The 12,312-nt window shown below is 37.9% G+C and overlaps 1 protein-coding gene across 3 annotated transcripts in view; it reads right to left on the bottom strand.

Moving 5' to 3' along the window:
* Positions 1 to 12,312, bottom strand: part of megf6b (multiple EGF-like-domains 6b) — a 95,864-nt gene that overhangs the window by 33,969 nt on the left and 49,583 nt on the right. For all 3 annotated transcript variants that reach the window (XM_065240786.2, XM_065240785.2, XM_065240787.2), the window contains 7 exons: positions 8,322 to 8,444; positions 7,209 to 7,334; positions 1,857 to 1,979; positions 1,622 to 1,744; positions 1,370 to 1,507; positions 1,165 to 1,287; positions 323 to 445 (listed from right to left, as the gene is read on the bottom strand). In XM_065240786.2, the coding sequence (XP_065096858.1) occupies positions 323 to 445; positions 1,165 to 1,287; positions 1,370 to 1,507; positions 1,622 to 1,744; positions 1,857 to 1,979; positions 7,209 to 7,334; positions 8,322 to 8,444 (879 nt within the window). The remainder of the gene's footprint in view (positions 1 to 322; positions 446 to 1,164; positions 1,288 to 1,369; positions 1,508 to 1,621; positions 1,745 to 1,856; positions 1,980 to 7,208; positions 7,335 to 8,321; positions 8,445 to 12,312) is intronic.

The raw sequence follows: 12,312 nt of genomic DNA, 5'->3' as shown, positions 1-12,312 counted from the left end.
TCAGTGCTTCCCAATCCTTGTCCTCGAGGACCCCCTCCCAAAAAGTTTTAAATGTCTCCTTATTTAACACACCTGATTTAACTCATCAGCTTCATCAACTCATCAAGAAACATGTTTACAATTTTGGACACAGGCTGATCAGTTGAATCAAGTGTTTTAAATAAGGAGACATCTAAAACTTTGGTGGTCCTTGAGAACCAGAATTGGGAAGTACTGCATTAGATTATATTTTATTGATCTGATTTTTCTAATAAATGTTTTTCCAATAACGTGCAACATTGTCCTGCATAAAAAGCAGAGTTTTATAAGAATAATAACTCACAATCACATGAGCGCCGATCTTCATCCAGACGATAACCGCGTCGACAGTAACACTGAAATGATCCAGCGCTGTTCTGACATCTGTGATCACAGCCTCCGTTTTCAGCCAGACATTCATCTATATCTGTTATCAGTATTATATAATTATATAATACAATATAATATAATTATTATTAACCTATTTTAAGCAGAGTTTTGTCAATTTGTAAAGTTTGTATCTAACAAAAGCCTTCAAACCACAAACCCAAGCTCTAAATCTATGCAAATTAGGCAACTTTTAAGGGCCCATAATATCTAAAATCCACTTTTACAAAGTGTTTGGACATAAATGTGTTGGAAGTGTGTGAACCACCCTACAATGAAAAATAATCGACACCACACCTTTTAAATTTCCAATAAACCAAAGCAGTCTCATTAGACATGCTGTTTTGATTCTCTTGTTAATGTGACATCACACTGACAAAGCCCCGCCCACGGATACTGACTTACTGGTTAATTTTACCCAAAAATGTGTTTGTCAGCATGTTATGGCACTAATGCGGCTAAATATACTATTTTCCCAGACGGTATTCACAAAAATCAGATCTATTTTTAATCGAAAGCAGTAGCTCATTTGCATTTAAAGGTAAAGACATTGCTCCTGCCCAAATAGGGGCATTTTGGACATGTTAATACAAATGATCTGTTGGGTATTTTGAGCTGAAACACCTAAGGCACCTAAGGCACAATATTGACCCTTTAAAAGATGGTGACTGCATAACTTATTATACAGTACACTTGTTATGTCATAGTATTACTTTAGTATTGTTCTGAAATGTCTATGTATTTATTTATTTGTCATACCATTACAGCTACATCCATCAGTATTCAGACGATACCCGGCTGTACAGTAACATTCATAACCTCCAGGATAGTTTGTGCATTCCTGCTGACAACAAGAGCTGCCGTCTCCACATTCGTTTATATCTGATACAAACAGAAAACGACTTTATCCTCACTTTATTCATACAGTACAACAGATGATGATCATATTTAGCTTTTCGTGTACCGATACAGGTCTTGCGGTCATCGTCTAGCTTATATCCCCGGTTACAGCTGCACACGGGTCCGTTGGTTGAATGTTCACAGTGATGGGTACAGCCACCGTTGTTATGATCACAGCTGTTTACGATCTCCATCTCAATACCTACCAAACAACAGCAAAGAGAAAAACAGTCTAAAAACAACCTGTATCTACCGATAGGATATTTCCCAAGCATTTGTCACGTGGGAATAAAGTTTTGTTCAGTAAAATACTCACGGTAGCACTGCTTGCCATCAACACCCAATTCATAAGAAGCGTGGCACACACACGTGAAAGATCCTCTGGTGTTGTGGCATGTATGAGCGCAACCCGCCTGGCCCATCTGACACTCATCAATGTCTAATAAAAAACCCACAGTGTAAACACACACATGCACACTACACTTTAACAGCCCAGTTTAGCATGCATACTACAGTCCTAATAGTAATGTCACATGTCAGGTTTATTTTACCTTCACAAGTCTTGCCGTCCTCTGCCAGCTGATAACCTGGATGACATGCACAGCTGGCATGATCGCCCTCCCTCCGACACACCTGAGAACATCCACCGTTCCTCACCGCACACGGGTTCTCCACTGATAAGACAAAGAACATACATCACATCCATGACAGAAAACACAGCAAATAACCCTGAAGCAAAACACTATTCTGACTAGGGATGCACCGAATCCAGATTTTTTAGGTTCGGCCGAATCCCGAATCCACCGTTTAAGATTCGGCCGAATCCGAAACCGAATACCGAATCCTACTCGCATCCTTATTCCATTAACACAGTAAAACACATTAATGAAGTAAACAACGTCCACAGTAGTGTATTTTTCATTTTATTTAATTTTAACTGTACATTATGCCAGGATGACAATTACCATAAGCCTATGCATAATGAAAGCGATGCGTTGCGACACGCTCGTTTTTACAATAAGCAAGCAGCTCCGCGCTGAAAACTATATTTAACTTTGAGTGAGAAGCTCCGCTCGTCAATGTCAGGTTTCACACGGCCGTCCAATTACACTGGAGGAGGGGCGGGAGATTACCACAGCAACCAACCGGCTCACAGCTGAAGCATCACAGCTACCAAGCGCTCGGCTGAAAAACAGCTGGAATTTGGCGTCCTCAAGGCGTTTTCAGCTGTGTTTAAAAGTTTTGGTGTGTCCAGCCCCTAAGGCTCACCGAAAGAAAAAGCTCATCTCCACGTCAGCACCCGATGTGTGTAATCAACGGCCGCGTTACGTCGACCAGCGTAGCGCAAGCCTAGGGTTCGGTTCGGTGGAAAAAAAATCTAGGATTCGGCCGAATCCGAACCCCGTCAAAAAGCCCAGTATTCGGCCGAATCCGAATCCTGGATTCGGTGCATCCCTAATTCTGACATCACTTAAAGTATAAAAGCAACTGACAGAGGTTTGTGATTGATGCCTTCTCTATATATTATTATGATATTTATTATGTTGTATATTATTTAAAGATGCCATATAAGAACACTAAAAAATGTATCTCGCAAGATTCATATCATCTTCCCATCACCCAGCTCTGATTCTGCTGTAAATAACTCGGTGTGTTTAACTTGAGTCTGTTCTTCCCACAGCTGAAAATACAATCATAGAAATTAGTCTGCAATTATGATCCTTCATTTTAGTGAGACAGGTGTGTGTTTAACTTTAAATGACCTCTGAAAATAAGACATGAGAGAGAGAGAGAGAGAGAGAAATCTGTGCTGTCTATGATCATCATGTAAATCATGGTGTAAATCCCAAAAGACCAAAATCATATTTTGGCCATATTAAAGCCTCATTTTCTCATCCAGTTTTAGTGATCGTTTTGGGTCTTTAAAGGATGAGAGCGGCTGTATTGACATAGTCTACTTCAATCAGCCCAACTTACAAAACCTTCAAAAAAAGATTTTATTACTTGTGCAGTTACAGTTCAGTTTTATACTGTGCCAATACGACATTCAGGGCCGTATTTTAACGATCTAAGCGCATTGTCTAAAGCGCACGGCGCATGGTCTTAATGGGCGTGTCCGAATCCACTTTTGCTAATTTAACAATGGGAAAAATTATTTGTGTGCCGAGCGCACGGTCGAAAAGGGTTGTTCATATTTACCTAATGAGTAATGGGTGTGTTTTGGGCGTAACGTGCAATAAACCAATGAGAGTCTCAGCTCTCACCCCCTTTAAAAGCCAGTTGCGCTGGCGCTATGTCTAATCCCTATTTAGATGAAATAGGGATTAGTTTTTGTAAACTGAAAAACTAAGTGGAGGAAGAAGACCCCCAGTTTAAGAATAATGTAAAATTTTTTGCTGTTTTCATTTTTATTGAAATTTTAATTTTTTGGATTAAAACCTTTAAAAGCCTTTTTCTTTCAGTCATAGAAGTACAAATAGCAGGCTTTTAATTGCTGTAAATGTATTGATATCCTTCATAATCAATGTAATCTCATAAAATAATATGATAATATGCAAGAATAGGTTTGTACTCTAAAAATACAAACAAGAGATAAAGAATTTACAAACGCGTGGAGAGCTGAAGCGTTTCAGCACTAGAACAGCACTATGGGATTTTTACAAAGCATTACTTATAATGTTACAGATCTCACCATATCCACAGGTACAGTGTCATTAAATCCGCATTTAAAAACATTTAAAAATAGATATGTTTAAAGCAAAGCATTTATTTACTTACCAGGCTGCAGGTGAAGCAGCTCTTTATGCCTTCTAACGTATCATAATCGGTCCTCATTTATGTCCAAGAGACTCAATAAAAATCTTTTACATTCAATCCTTTAATCTTTCATATTTAAAAGCGTTTTTGTGCTGCTGCGCATTCATGTATGTGATAAGCAAACCTGCATTGCCGTCCCGTTTATAGGCGCATAATTTACTGCGCTCTTTAAATAACAAAAAACATATTGCGTAGTCTATTTTAGTTGCCTCAAAATAGCAACGCACCAACAATGCGCCTGAACACACCTCGTTTTCAGACCAGAACACCCATGGGTGCAAAACTGGGCGCAAAAGTGGGCGCAAATGCAATTGCTATTTAAACAACGTGGCGCTAAGGGTGAAAATGATAATTGCGCACGGTTGAAACTAGCAGAAGACACTTGTGTCACACATTGCACCGGGTGTAAGATAGAGCCCTCAAATGTCATTTTCATGCATTAAATCCATGGTGTGTGTTTGTGCAAATGTTTCATACTCATTGCACGTACAGTAAAAAAGAGTACTGTACAGTAAAGTACAGTAAAGTAAAGCAGACCACAGTAGAGAAGAGTACAGTAATGTATAGTATTGTGCATAGTAGAGTACAGTACAGTGCAGTGCACAGTAGAGTACAGTGAAGTGCACAGTAGAGTACAGTAACGTGCACAGTAGAGTAAATTACAGTACAGTGCACAGTAAGTTCAGTAAAGTACAGTATGGTGCACTGTAGAGTAAAGTATAGTACAGTAGAGCAAAGAAGAGTAGAGTGCAGTAAAGTACAGTAGAGTAGAGCACAGAAGAGTAAAGTACAGTAGAGCACAGAATAGTAGAGTAAAGTAAAGTACAGTAAAGTACAGTACAGTGCTCAGTAGAGTACAGTAAAGTACAGTACAGTAGAGCACAGAAGAGTAGAGTACAGTAAAGCACAATACAGTCCACAGTAGAGTACAGTAAAGTGCACAGTAGAGTACAGTAAAGTGCACAGTAGAGTACAGTACAGTGCAGTGCACAGTATATTAAAGTAAAGTACAGTAAAGTGCACAGCAGAGTAAATTACAGTACAGTGCACAGTAAGTTCAGTAAAGTACAGTATGGTGCACAGTAGAGTAAAGTAAAGTATAGTACAGTAGAGCAAAGAAGAGTAGAGTACAGTAAAGTACAGTAGAGTACAATGCACAGTAGAATACAGTAAAGTACAGTACAGTAGGGCACAGAAGAGTAAAGTACAGTCGAGCACAGAATAGTAGAGTACAGTAAAGTACAGTAAAGTAAAGTACAGTGCTCAGTAGAGTACAGTAAAGTATAGTACAGTAGAGCACAGAAGAGTAGAGTACAGTAAAGCACAATACAGTCCACAGTAGAGTACAGTAAAGTGCACAGTAGAGTACAGTACAGTGCAGTGCACAGTAAGTTCAGTAAAGTACAGTATGGTGCACAGTAGAGTAAAGTAAAGTATAGTACAGTAGAGCAAAGAAGAGTAGAGTACAGTAAAGTACAGTAGAGTACAATGCACAGTAGAGTACAGTAAAGTACAGTAGAGCACAGAAGAGTAAAGTAAAGTACAGTAGAGCACAGAATAGTAGAGTACAGTAAAGTACAGTAAAGTACAGTACAGTGCTCAGTAGAGTACAGTAAAGTATAGTACAGTAGAGCACAGAAGAGTAGAGTACAGTAAAGCACAATACAGTCCACAGTAGAGTAAAGTAAAGTGCACAGTAGAGTACAGTACAGTGCAGTGCACAGTATAGTAAAGTAAAGTACAGTGCAGTGCACAGTAGAGTAAATTACAGTACAGTGGACAGTAAGTTTAGTAAAGTACAGTATGATGCACAGTAGAGTAAAGTAAAGTATATTACAGTAGAGCAAAGAAGAGTAGAGTACAGTAAAGTACAGTACAGTAGAGCACAGAATAGTAAAGTACAGTAGAGCACAGAATAGTAGAGTACAGTAAAGTACAGTAAAGTACAGTACAGTGCTCAGTAGAGTACAGTAAATTACAGTACAGTAGAGCAAAGAAGAGTAGAGTACAGTAAAGTACAGTACAGTAGAGCACAGAATAGTAAAGTACAGTAGAGCACAGAATAGTAGAGTACAGTAAAGTACAGTAAAGTACAGTACAGTGCTCAGTAGAGTACAGTAAATTACAGTACAGTAGAGCAAAGAAGAGTAGAGTACAGTAAAGTACAGTACAGTAGAGCACAGAATAGTAAAGTAAAGTACAGTAGAGCACAGAATAGTACAGTACAGTAAAGTACAGTAGAGTACAGTACAGTGCTCAGTAGAGTACAGTAAAGTACAGTAATGTAGAGCACAGAAGAGTACAGTACAGTACAGTGCACAGTAAAGTAAAGTACAGTACAGTACAGTAGAACACAGAAGAGTAAAGTACAGTAAAGTATAATACAGTGCACAGTAGAGAAGAGTACAGTAGCTCTCCTGAGCCTGATAATCAAGCCAGAGACAGCTGTTGTGTGTGTATGTGTCCCAGTAAAAAACAAACTAAATGTTACTTTTTTATGTTAGGTTTATGTGATAGTTGGGGATTGGGTTAGGTATATATACAGTTTGTACACTATTAAAACCATTGCGTCAATGGAATTGCCCAGTAAAACTCTGCTGACTGTAAAAATATGCCTGACTGTGTGTGTGTGTGTGTGTGTGTGTGTGTGTGTGTGTGTGTGTGTGTGTGTGTGTGTGTGTGTGTGTGTGTGTGTGTGTGTGTGTGTGTGCGTGCGTGCGTGCGTGCGTGCGTGTGTGTGTGTGTGAGGATAATTACAGTCAAGTCTGATCTTCTTGTTGCCATTGAAGGCAATTAAAATGAGTCTAGTTAATAACAAGCTGTAATTTTCATTGACGTGAGGTCATAATATATCAAGTCTGAAATCTATTAATTTAAACATTTATGAAGACAATAGCTGACTTATTATGACATTTTTCAAACAAAACTTCTGTCAAGAGCATGTTTTCAATGTAAAAACTGTCAGGGTTGAGTATTGGTGCAGATATCATAATAAAAAAAGAATGATCGGTTGGCTTTTAGTATGTGAAAAATTACAAATCAAAGTCAGTCTGGTGTTATTCGTTGGAAAGTTCAATGAGACTCACATTTACAGTGTTTTCCATCTGCGGCCAGTTTGTAATCCTGTCGACAGCGACACTGTATGTGACCTGCAGTCTGCTGGACACACAAATGCTCACAACCACCGTTTCCAACACTGCACGAGTGGACAGCTAAACACACAAACAGACAGACAGACAGACAGACAGTGAGATGAAAAGGGTTTCGGAAGACAACATCATATTGTTATTTTTTCTTTACAGATGAAACATAAATAAGAAATTTATTAAATGTTTTATCAGCATGACTGTGAAATGATCAAACATTGTAAAACACCAAAGATTTTTATTTTACACCGATTTCAAAGTGACTCCTGCTGTAGAAACATCAATAATCTGAACCAACACAAACATAAAGAACTCATCATCCATAACACCAGTGGCTTCCCCCTCCCTTAACCTTTACAAAAACCTGTAAAACCAAGATAAAACCTCAGATTTTATACCATACTTAGTGTTTCAAACACTTACTGTACTTATATGTACATATCACTCCAGTCAATTATCAATTATACATGTCTAGACACACATTCAGACTCACATCAGGACCTGTCTTTCACTTACACAGTTTGTAATTTTCTAGACATGAGGTTTACATTATATGTTACAGATCTAATGATAGACACGCGTCACGTACAGTTTAAACACACGCATGGCTGAAAGTTTAGAGATCTGGAAACCTTTAGCGCTAATACGGTCTTAACCATACGTGATCTGTAAAACCACTACAGCTTTATACAATGACTGTCATTTACTTTCATGTGTTAAAAATGATTACAAGAGCTGTGATCTACACATCTGTAAAATCTTATTCTTCTAGAAATCTGCTTAAAATATCAGTCAATGTCTCTGCTTCCAAAACAGACCATTTTCCACCAAATTAACCAGCTGTTTTTGCTACTGTATCTTTAAAACTGGATCACTAAAAGTAACTTTGTTACATTTTTTTATTTAATGTTCCCTTAAGTAAAATAACAATTGTTAAATATATTTCTTCTTAATTTGGGATGAAATATGATTTGGACATGTCTCTGGCATGATTCATAAGATTCACATATCTGCTTTTGTTTTTATGTTTTATTGAAAGTTTTTTTGACTGACCGATGCAGGTGCGACCGTCGACATGCAGTCGGGATCCAGCGTTGCATTGGCAGTGATACGAACCCCTGGTGTTAACACATTTGTGCTGGCAGCCTCCATTATGAACCTGACATTCATCAATATCTGCAGAAGAACACAGATATCAGATTTAATACTGAGTTACAAAAGTATGACTATATCAATATGACTTTTTCTCAGCTGTAAAGAAAAGCCGTGGGTTCAAATTTAGTACACAATCTGCTTGCCTGAGAAAAAATATCTGAGATCGTGAATAAATATACTGTATTTAAAACCTCAAACAAACAAGCCGCTAAGATTATAAACAAATAAAGTGGCTGTTTGTTTCACACGCTTACCGTTAAGATTTCACAACAAATTAGGGAAGAAAAAAGTAAATGCAAGAACGGCTATGTGACGGTCACCGTTTGTGTTTTTAAAACTTCACTGTACTTCAATATCAAAGCTAACAGAGTCGCGGTCTGTTAAGAAACAGCATGACTGGTCTGAGATCCGCAGTCAGACAGAGTTTGCCCAATGGCAAAGCCACCGTCAGATAGTAGAAGTCAGCAGCTCCGGTGCGGATCTGGTGCAGATCCGGGCCGGAGTCGTCTGCTGTCTGGGGCTGCAGTAAAAGCTCCAGAAGTGAGGTCTGAAATCTGCGGTATTATCCCCTTCTGACATCACAAGTGGAGACAAATTTCAATGAGCTTTTTTCACATGCTTGCTGATGTTTTCTAGGTTAATAGAAGCACTGGAGACCAAATTATAGCATTTAAACACGGAAAAGGTCAGATTATCAAGATATGTCTCCTTTTAATCCAGCTAAAAATTGAGAATTTGAGCATAACCAAATAAAGAAGCTGTCGAATAAACACACATAGCATCTGATATACTGTATAATACATTACACTGTCAGGATCTAAAATGTATTTGAGATTAAACAGCTCTCTTAAATAACCATAAATAAAGGAAAACTTTGATGAAACAAAACCCGATACTGTCATATACTGAGGGAACAGCATTTGCAGGCTGACCCAGAATAAAGGCGAAACTCAAACACACGACCTGCTGATTTCTGTTGGTCTGGCAGTAAAAGTCAGGACCAGAGTAGCGTTGACTGACAGGCGATGCTCCTGAGGGTTTCTTCTCCTGCTAGGAGGAAAAATTCCTGTAATTCCTCATCCACTACTGTCTTCATCCATACAATTCCACTCTGAGTTTCTTTATCATGACTGGTGCGTGTACGCTACAGTAGACTGTTTTCTTTAAAAACAAAACCCAACATGTGAGGCCAATGTAAACGCCACTAAACCCAAAATGAACAAACAGGGTTTACGATAGAGTAACCTATGGTATAGAAATGAGAAGCTTTATGTTACTTTCATCTAATGACATCAGACCAAGATATGTTGTTTTCATTGGCTGGTTCAAGTGATTAAAGGAAATGTATCATTTCGTTGGTACTTTGAATGAGCAGATTATTGAGCTATTGATGTTATGCATGAACCTCTATGAAAGACACATTTGAGAAAATAAGGGGCATATATAGTCTTATTTTATCTCACTGTTTGCTAAAAGAAACAATTCAGATATTTTGTGAATAATGCATTTCTTTTACCTGAATTAACCACTACTTGTTCACAGTTATTTAAAATTTAAATGGTAATTTTTGGAATTTTGACGTCAGATCAAAGTTGGGTCTTGACATTGGATCAACATTGGATTTTTACGTTGAATCAACTTTGTATTTTGATGTCGGATCAACGTTGGGACTTGACATCGGATCAACATTGGATTTTGACGTTGAATCAACTTTGGATTTTGATTTCGGATCAACATTGGATCAACATTGGGTCTTGACATCAAATCAACGTTGGATCAACATTGGGTCTTGACGTCGGATTAATGTTGGACTTTGACGTCGGATCGACATTGGATTTTGGAGTCGAATCAACGTTTGATCTTGACGTCGAATCAGAGTTGGATTTTGATGTCAGATCAACGTTGGATCTTGACATCAAATCAGTGTTGGGTCTTGCACCGGATCAACGTTGGGTCTTGACATCGAATCAACGTTGGATTTTGACGTCGAATCAACGTTGGATTTTGACGTCGGATTCAACGTTGGGTCTTGACGTCAGATTAATGTTGGATTTTGACGTTGGATCAACGTTGGGTCTTGATGTCGGATCAACGTTGGATTTTGACGTCAGATTAATGTTGTTTTTTATACGTCAAATCAACGTTGGATTTTGTCATCGAATCAAAATTGGATTTTAACGTCGGATCAACGTTGCACTTTGACATCGAATCAATGTTGGATTTGATGTTGAATCAATTATGGATTTTGACTGCGGAGCAACGTTGGGTCTTGATGTCAGATTTATTTTATATTTTGACGTCGAATCAAAGTTGGATTTTGACGTCGAACCAACGTTGGATCACTGTCGGGTCGTGACGTGGGATCAACATTGGATTTTAATGTTAGATCAGCATTGGATTTTGACATCGGATCAACGTTAGAGTTTGATGTTGGATCAACGTTGGATTTTGATGTCGGATCAACGTTGGATTTTGACGTTGAATCAATGTCGGGTCGTGATGTGGGATCAGCATTGGATTTTGACATCGGATCAACATTAGATTTTGATGTTGAATCAACTTTGGATTTTGACGTCGGATAAACATTGGATTTTGACATCGGATCAACGTTGGATTTTGACGTCGGATCAACATCAGATCAACGTTTGGTCTTGAGGTCGGATCGACGCTGGATTTTGACACATTTCATTTGCTCAAAAATGAATATTTCAAGGAATAACTTGCTGCTGGATGATGTTATAGTGACTCCTGACTTTTGCTTTTGTTGCAATTCAACAGACACAATACATACAAATGATGATTAAAGGCAAAAGTGGTCTCTTAATATTTTCCATGGCTGTATATCAAAGCCCTGTTTGTGAAAGCAGATATGACAATAATAATGTTTACTGCAGCATTCATATCTCCAATATGTGGTGGAAGTTATTTGTTTTGATTCAGCTGCATTAACATGTATGTAGATTATGAGACACTGATTTATTTGTGTGCCAGTAAAGTGTCTCCAGACAGGAAGGTCGACAGACCGCTGGTTTTCCATTTACAGAGGTTGTGGTTGTTTGGTTTGGAGTTTTGAATTGAATTAAATTACTCAGAAATGTTTCCCTGCATATCAGTGAAACCATTTGGTTTGGCTTCTTTTGAGCTTCTTTTCAAATTTAGATGATCCTCAAAGAGAAAAGGCTATGCTAAGTCAATGGAAGAACCTACATTTAAATGCATTTGGCAGATGCTAATAAAACTTATACTGCATTCAGGCTTAAACAGTAAATTTTATCAGAATGTGTTTATCCCTGGGAATCAATGCCATGACCTTGCCGTTGCTAGCACCATGCTTTACAATTTAAGATACAGGTAAGCTATCTCTAAATATTTTTGTGCTATAAAGGACAATGATTCTCAAAACATACAGTTTAGAAGCACCATATGATTTCAAGGTTTAAGCCTGAAAAAAAATTGTGAAAAAAGTCTATAGACTGACAAAAATTGAAGCTTTTCATGACAATATTTGGCCGAGATTCAACTATTTGAAAATCTGGAATCCAAGGGTGCAAAAAAAAAAATCTTTAAAGTTGTTCAGATGAAGTCCTTAGCAACACATATTACTAATGATAAATACATTTTTTATATATTTACGGTAGGAAATTTACTAAATATCTTCATGGAGCATGATCATTACTTAATACCCTAATGATTTTTGGCATAAAAAATACCATATGTATTGTTGGTTTTTGCTACAAATATACCCATGCCACTTATGACTGGGTGTATGGTCCAGGGTCACATTTAAGGAGAAACCTGAGCCATGTGTGAAAACCAGAATATCACAGAAATATAAAAACCAATAAACACAGAGCAACACCTGAGCAATTTACCATAGCATCATAACATT

This window comes from Paramisgurnus dabryanus, chromosome 14 (assembly GCF_030506205.2).
Source record: "Paramisgurnus dabryanus chromosome 14, PD_genome_1.1, whole genome shotgun sequence".
In the NCBI taxonomy this organism is placed as follows: Eukaryota; Metazoa; Chordata; class Actinopteri; order Cypriniformes; family Cobitidae; genus Paramisgurnus; species Paramisgurnus dabryanus.
This window is presented reverse-complemented; position numbering and strand designations above follow the sequence as displayed.